This window comes from Pteropus medius, unplaced genomic scaffold, assembly GCF_902729225.1.
Source record: "Pteropus medius unplaced genomic scaffold, Ma_sr-lr_union100, whole genome shotgun sequence".
Classification (NCBI taxonomy): Eukaryota; Metazoa; Chordata; class Mammalia; order Chiroptera; family Pteropodidae; genus Pteropus; species Pteropus medius.
This window is the reverse complement of record NW_024342471.1, coordinates 24754431-24762895: the sequence shown is the minus strand read 5'-3', so window position 1 is coordinate 24762895 and position 8465 is coordinate 24754431. Positions and strand designations below refer to the sequence as shown.

General features: G+C 40.5%; 1 protein-coding gene across 7 annotated transcripts in view; it reads right to left on the bottom strand.

The window, feature by feature from the left end:
* STX16 (syntaxin 16) overlaps positions 1-8465 on the bottom strand; it is a 39336-nt gene that overhangs the window by 29784 nt on the left and 1087 nt on the right. For 5 of the 7 annotated variants that reach the window (XR_005653207.1, XR_005653208.1, XM_039864707.1 and 2 more), the window contains exon 2: positions 926-937. The exons of the other annotated variants lie outside the window; for them this stretch is intronic. Coding sequence is in view for 3 of the 5 variants with exons in the window: in XM_039864707.1 (XP_039720641.1) it covers positions 926-937 (12 nt within the window). In the remaining 2 variants the exon portion in view is untranslated. The remainder of the gene's footprint in view (positions 1-925; positions 938-8465) is intronic. 7 annotated transcript variants of the gene reach the window in all.

Genomic DNA, 8465 nt, shown 5'->3' with positions numbered 1-8465 from the left:
GGGGACCGAGAAGCGCCAGGCGACTGGCTTAACCGGTACAGACAGTCCCCTTGTCCCCGTCTCTCTGCTATCAGCAGCCGGCTGAGGTTTCTACAACTTACAGGTAGATCTTAATCTACTAGTTTTGAAGACAGCCCCCCAATCCCACCTCACCGCCATACTTCTAAATCAAATCAAACCAAAACAAACAACGCTCCCCCCACGATTACTCCTTAAAATTACTCGGGAAAAATATTTTTACCCCTTCACCGCTGAAGGAGAAACATACAAAATTAACCATCACAGTTCGATCTCCTTTTCCCTCAACTCTCGCATCGGCGCTACTGGAATAAAGTGCTATGAACATGGACTTGCTCCATCTTCTGGATGAATCGCTAATAAGTGATGAAAATGCCCAAAGGTGCTGCGAGGCAGGGGGCAGAGCGGGGACAGTGCAATGATTAGCTCAGGTGGCGTGGAGGGTCCCTGCTTCGTCCCTAGCAGGGGCCCTGAAGACCCCTCACAGGCGGGGTGGCCTTCCGCCCACCCCCTTGGGGCCTGCGGCAGACAGCGCCACCTTCACGCTCCACCTGGGCCACCTGGCGACACCTCTCTGGGAAATCGAGGCACTTACACACACAGCCCAGGGACAGCCTGGCTTCCGTTACACTCGAGGGAACGTTCGCCCTGCGCTACTTCCAGGGGGAGCTGCTCCCCCAAGGGCAGTGAGGGACGTTCCCAAACCCGTCCCGAAGTCGCCCACTCACCTGTGTGGAAATACAGTCAATGAACCCTAAGTGACGAACTGTTAGACACAGTAATTACAAGGAATCAAAGCAAACGCTAAGTACGGGTAAGCCCTGTCGGCATTTCATATATGACCAAAGACTTTAGAAGAACAGGCATCAGTTTATGATCAGACAAAAATATATTCAAAACACTATACCTCATCCAGCTCCTGAAGAGATATGTTGTGTCCATGAGTCCCATCCAGTTAGGGACAGCGAAAAGAAAGCATGATGGGGACAGACAGACAGATAAGGTATGGTCAGTTGAGAGAACACTGAGATTTTAAATACCTCTAAAGTTGACTAAAAATAAAGACCCATTAACCAAGGCATTTAAAAACTCTCCCCCCCATGATTCTTTCTTTTTTTTTTTACGTTACAACATGTTTTTTATTTTTATTTACTGTGATTGTTGTTTTGGAAAGGATAGAAAACAAACAATAGTTATAAAAATTAAAACAATAGAAACAAATAAAACACACTTGCTCTAGCTGCACTAAAATGGAATGCTAATCTGTTTCATACATATCAAATACCACATATAATATTCTAAGTTTCCTTTAGGAAGATAAAACAAGAGAGCAAAGCTGACATGTAATTTTACCATGACAAATAAATCTATAGTTTAACACGTAAATAGGTCTGGCAAATGCGGCAAACTTAGAAAATGAATGACCCGCAGAAAGTGTCAATGGCTGCATTCTGATAACACTGCGTGCCCACACGTGCATGGTCTCTACAAGTTCACTACCGCAGACACGGCTTTCTCCGTGGCCGTGAGCGAGCCGGGAAACCACTCTCCCCGGGAGAGAGACACAGGTGGTGAAGGAAAATGCTTCCCCTTTGCTTGGCATATGTTACTGTTAGTCTGGAAAGCACACAGTTATTCCTAAAGCTATTTATTATAAAAGCAAGTAAACAAAACCAAACAGATAGGGAGAGAGATTTTTTTAAGGAGTAGCAGGAAAAAGCCACGGCAGCCAGAGGATTAAGTTTCAATTTAAAACTGAAGGTTCTTTTTTAGATCCACGGGGAACTCTCTTCTGAACAGACACTTACTAATGATAGATAATCTACACAACAAGGTCTGGTTTTGTTTTTTTTTTTTTACAGTATTGATCACTGAAATAATTAGTGGTGAATTTCAAAAGTCCACTGTGTTGACTGTTTTATGCTTAGCAGTAAATTTAGAAAATAAAACATAACTTCCTTATTTAAAAATTAATAGTGTAAATTAAACTGGTCTATCAGGGCCAAAACATTATTAAACAATGACAGCAATAAAAAATGTAATCAAACAAACATTCCTCCATGTAAAAATCCAATTAGCTGACATTAGAGAAAGCTGAAAGTCTTCTTCACCCTCTCCACAATCTGCTAGGGGAGCGAAGGAGAACCGTATTTGTATATGCACCGTCAGAACTACAGTGCTAGAAGATGCTAACAGAGAAGACAGTATCAAATGGAAGTCTGATTTAATTACCTTTTACTTTAAAAAGAAAAGAAAATGTTTTTATTTTCTAAAAGCTTAACATTTTCAGCAAGAAATCACCGGAGTGTTTTTATTCGTAAAGCAAGACACCAGGCAGACCCCTGACTTCGGTATCTCGGCGTGCACATTGCCGCCTGCAGCGGCTCCTTGGCATCTAAGCTTTGAACAAAGTATCACTGCAAACCGTGCTTGCATCCCGGATCGTTAACCAAGCACACGCCCTGATCTTCTGGTTTCTACAATTACTGGTTGATAAGAGGTGAAATCGGAATCACGAGCTAGACTTTATTTTTACTAATAAGAAAAACAAGCTTCAGAATGTGTAAATCCACTTCCCTGGAGTCCCAGAGCTTGTTAATGGCTGGGACAGGGACAGACCCAGGTGTTCAGGCCTCTTTCCAGCCTCTGTGATTTTATTAACAATGCAGGGAATGACCAGGGAATTACCAGGCAGCTGCCACCGCACCACGTGGGGAATCGAACTCAGAAGGTCATCTGTTTTAAGAACCCCCTCCCCACCCAATTTTGCCAGTTAAAAACAGAAGGCTTTCAAAATCCCCCCCGCCACCAAATTCCAGAAGATTCTGTCAAGATCTGAATTAAAACATTTAGAATTTCCATCAGGAAAACCCAAAATACAGCCAAATGAAAATCCGTTACTCCACATCATCACCTTCTAAATCTTTATAACGTCTAAATCTAGGTTTCTGACCTGCCAATGGCATACAATCAAGCAAATACTGAAAACTCCAAGTGGCATGTGGAATTTATAGTCTAAAGAACTTTCTACATAAAACTGAAAAAATAAGTGGAAACCCATCTGTGTTTACTCAGGACGTCTGGAAAAGTTGAGTAAAATGAGTTGGAAATACAGGTCTATGCTATAGTGATATTTACTTTATTTCCGTTACTGCCAAAATAAAAGTTTGCTTCACTTTTATCCAACAAAGTACCCTTATTCTCGAGTAAGCCTCACTGCTCAAATGGAATCTTTAGAAGCAGAAAAGCAAATAGATCTAAAGAGAAATATACAATGATTTCATACTTGGATTCTAAAGGCAGAGAACTAATTTTCCAACAGACTCAGCCTGGACTAAAACTTATAACCTTTAAAATGCAAGTTAAAATGAACAGTGTATGGCTCTGAAGTGAGATGCCATCCTATTGTAAGAAACAACAGGTCCTTGACCTTTCCAGGACCTGCAGCACAAGCCCCGGAAAGGCAGCCAGGCCTGCTAAGTGCTGTGGCCCCCCCAGGTCCGCAAGGGCCCGCATTCCCATCCCAGCGAGGTGGGTGTCACTGGGCACGTTTCCAAACTCCTCTAAACCTCAGTTTCCTTGATCCGTATCATGACAAAAACAAAGCCTATTTGACAGGGCTCCGTGAGGATAGAATGAGGCCGTGTGTTTGGAAAGGGCTTAGCCCAGTGCCAAGCGTGTAGTAAACACTCAATAAATCTTAGCTGATATTACAGTCACGACTGAAAAAGGACCTCAGGTTTCTTATAAACATAACTAATCCCTAGTTTCTTTTTTTTCCCCCTAAAGCACACCACGTTTTATTAAAAATAATGTGTTAGTTTCGAACTAATCTAAGACCAATTAACTCTAGCTTCCATTTATAAATTATGCATTATTTTAGAGCAGAAACTAGATCAGGAAGTAAACACTAACAAAGTAGCTCCAAGCCCTCTATCAGATCGTTGCAGGAGATCACACGAGTCACACAGCACCTCATCGGATGGGGACAGCAACTCGGCATCTACTTTCCATTCATTTTAGACTACATATTTTTTATTGATTATTTAACTTTGTAAATTCACTTCAGATTCTCAAAGCCAAGCTGCCTGTAACTGCTTGAATGAGGTGCTGCCTTAAAACCTGCCCCTGGCTGATACAATGTCAAAATCATTTTTGCACAGCATGGGGGTTACTTCCAAGGATTTCTGCAAGTACCACTGGACTAAGAGGCACGGCAGGGCTGTTGACCATGCATTTCTCCTTTGCAGATGCAAAGCTGAGGCTGTGTGCCTTGGTCAGGAGAAACGATGTATCAAAACAGAATTTAGAAAGTATTGTGGAATTCTTAGGGCCCCTAGGAAACATCCAACTCACACCCCTCAATTTACAAGTAAGGCACAAGATGTCCAGAAAGAGTAAAAGCTTGCCTAAACGCACATTCTGAGTCAGCCTGAGTGAGACTTGGCCCTCAACCCCCAGACTCGAGTCTGATGCTCTGTCCTTTATCTCATGCTGCCCTAAGACACGACCCTGACTGGGCATCCAAAACTGAGGCCAGAACGGAACGAAGGAAAAATCCCAAGAACTGTTTGATTTTTGATGACAGGCTAGAAATCAAACTCCAGGGTTTTTAACAATTAGTTTCGCTAATATCAACAAAACAAGAACACAAGTAAAATTTTGTTCAGTTCTCGGTGCTAAACTTCAAAAAGGGACACAAAAACTAGATTTCATTCAGAGTCGAGAAACTGAACTTCAATGTCTGAGCTGGTCTGAGCTGACAGCTGAGCTGAAGCAAGCTCCGCGGACAAGAAGGTGTGGGGTCATCGTGTAGAAGAGGCTTCCTGTGTCAGAGACCCTAAGGGTCAGAGCTGGAGCTAGGGCCACAAGACACAAGATGAAGACACGGCTGGGGTTAGCACAGGCAGAGACGCTTTTGGTATAGTACAGAAGGTGGGGGCACGGCTGCTGGAATGTGCTGCTGGCATATCCCACTGCCACCCCAGAACATGCTCAAGGCAGGCGGACAAAGGGGTTTGTCACAGTTGGGGGTGTTGGGTTGAAGGACTTTTAGGTCCCTTTTGGCCCTTAGGACTTTCGGTATGTTTTGTCACTGCACATCCTCCTGAAATTCCTATTTAGCTGTGACATATTTACCTGAGTGCCGCACAGACCTGTTTTAGTACGCTGTACAGGCAGCCAAAATAACCCCCTCACCACCAACCAATTTCCAGTTTTCCCCTCAAACTAGGATGCAAAAAATGCCTGTTTAAATTTTTTGAATGACTTTAGGTGTGCTTAATTTCGAGTTGTGTGAATATATACACCACTTTACAACCAATTTCCACAGCTTTTTCCTTAAATAAAGATGTGACAATTTGGGTTTAAAGCTAAAAAACAAAAACCAAAAACAACTTCTATTCTAGGTATCATTTATTCTCAGCTGTGTGTGAGATAACAAACACACACAACGAAATGAATTTCCACAGCTTTTTCTTCTAACTAGGAACTAAAAACTTCAGGTTGTAATTTTTTAAATTAAGTTAAACTCTAGAGTTCAGTTACTTCCTTTTCATTACTGAATGTTAGACAATTATTTACCAGTTGTCTCCTTTTAATTGTTCTGCTCATGTTCTTAACGTAACAGGTATATATTTCATTTTTCTTTATAACTTTTTAAACATACAGAAAAGTATGTAAAAAGGTACAGAATCTCCCCACAAATTCATCACCACACTTAACAATTAGTAACACTTTGCCTTGTTTTTTATCGGAGGGGGAGTGAGAATATGAAGTGATATTCTGACAGTTCACACCTAACAAAATTAATTAATTAACTAGTTGAATTAATTAACCATTTCTTAATATCACCTAAAACCCAGCCCATATTCAAATTTGACAGCTACAGTTTTATTTGATTTGCTAAATGGTTTTGAAACTTATAAGTCAAAACTGAGGTTTTAAAATTTTTATGAGCTAGATATGCAGTGAAAAACATTGCATGAGTTATTCAATGAAGTTTTTAAAAATTGTGTTAGACAAGGGTTTTTCCCCCAAACGTCTGTAACTGTTCCAATTTCCAGAAAAGTTGAAAAAACTGTACCCTCTACTTAGTCAGGTAACATCGTGCGATGTTTGATGGCTCATGTGTGTAGAAATCATTTCTGTAGACTCGACTGTAAGCAAACTGAAGATCCATTTCACCCCTAAACACTTCAGAAATTTATGACATGCCATGTGCTTTTTAATGCACACAAATATATAAATGTGTTTTCTTTTTAATTCTAACAGAGGCAAACCATTTTTGTTTAATTGCAAAATATATTTTTTAGATAGTCTAAATTGAATACAAAAGTATTTAAAATAATCTGATGGCTCCTAATGATCTGAAAGGTGTTAATTGGTCAGACTAACGTAGGTACCAACATTTTAAACGGCATAACATACAGTAAATACCTTTTAATGTTCTGACTTAGACATGTAGTTTAGTTTTAGAAATCTATTTTCAAGAAATTGTCTGAGTTACTTAAAATATATCTATACATTTTGACATAACCTATTTTTCCAAATTGTGTACTTTAGCTATTTCTTAATTATTTGACTTAGCTTACGTATTTTTAATTGACCTAGAAAACCATGTAAAAATCGGTCTGAGTTAAAGTTGCACCTTTTAAATGCTGCCCGTCTCAGACACCAGGTTTTAAAACTGTCTGACCTAATGATTAATAATAAAAACTTCTCATGTTACCTATCGTTTCAGGCTGCTTTAAACCTTATAAAAATGTAAAAGCAAACAATTTTTTTCAATCTATTAAAACCGATACCTCAGAAACATTAATGTGAATTTCAGCTGGTTTTTTTTTTCCCCCCACGAGGTAGCACAGGTAGCACAAAATCAAGCCGTTTAAGGAACATGTAATGTTTACACCTTCTTGAACAAAACTCAAGTTCCAATGTGGAATTTTATTCATTCAATTTCCATTCTCTAATTCTTGTCTTATTTCAGAATACTCTTTTCAAAATTAGCGCTGGAATCAGCCCATTTCCATTTTACACTTATTTCAGTATAATACCATTACTTTCAGTTTACAAATGCAAAAAATCCTTCAAAATCTTAAGTAAATAAAAACCTAAACACTCCGTCCCTGTTTTCCGTGATTTTTTATCTGAGTATACGTGATTTTATTCCTAAAACTGCTCACACGGCATAGAACAGCTCTCCTACAGGAGCAATATGGCCAAAGACATTTTGCACTGGAGATTTACAAAAAGGAAAAGCTGTCTCAGTAGACAAGTCTGTCAATAATTAAGACACATGGCATCATTTTTTTCTGAAGCATTTAAAGTCAGTAAGAACAAAAATTAAAAGGCAAGACAACCCCCTAAGAGGCGAAGTGTGAGATTCCCAAAGCCGTGTGTTTCCAGTATAATCCCCAAGAATCTGGGATGACTTTATTCCTTTATTCCCTCCTCATTTCCCCTTCCTTCAGGGAAGCTTCTATTCAAACCTGCCCTGTCGACAGCCAGGAGCCCCCACTACAAACTAGTTTCATTAGTTCACTTTTCCATTTAAGATATTACAAAGCTGATCACGGTTGTCTCATACAGATCGTCCAGACCGCCCCCCCTCTTTGTCCCCCTTTATTTAACAAAGGCTGAAAAGCTGAGGCTCAGAAGGGAGAAGTGGCCTCATCAAAAACAGAGCAGGGGAAACATCAGTCATCTTTCAGCCTCCTACAAAAGATTCCGCCTCTGGGCTAAAGGTTCAGGTTAATTAAATGAAAAAAAAAAAAAGTGCTGTTGAGGTTCTACATTTCACAAACACACATTTCTGGAGGGCTTTTTTTTTGCACTTTTTTTAGAAAGTTTCGAATGGAGGGAAAATGCTTAATTTCCTGTCTGGGAAATGGAAAACGAAGAACCCAGCACCTTACGGTCTCACAAACATGAGCCCCCAGGAAAAACAGTGAAGCAAATTATTCATAGAACACATTGACAGCCACTGAAGGCACACGAGAGGCCAATAAAGAAAAAAAAGAGGGGGGGAAAAACACACACACACAACTCTTTCTCGTTTGGGGGAGAAGAGTCGTTCATTTAATGATTTAGGTCTGCGATCTTGCAACTGTACATAGAACAAAGTGAATTGAGAAGAAAGAAAAGGGGGTGGATGAAGGGGGGGTTAAACAAAACAAAACAAGCCTAGGCTTCGGAAAGCCTCCCTCCTTTTAATCTGCAGTACTTCTACAAAACATGTGTAAGTTGGAGGCGGATTGTCGTGCAGTGACGACTGGGAGGTGGGGGGGGGACGGGAGGGGGAACTAGAGGAGGAGGGTTGGAAGTGGAAACAGGCAGAGAGATGGAGCAGAGACTCATCTTCCCCATCTAAGGTTATAGATGCCTCAGGACCACAAGCCAAGAGACGCTGCGTTCCCTAATATGAACCTTTTTTTTTAAACAGAGAG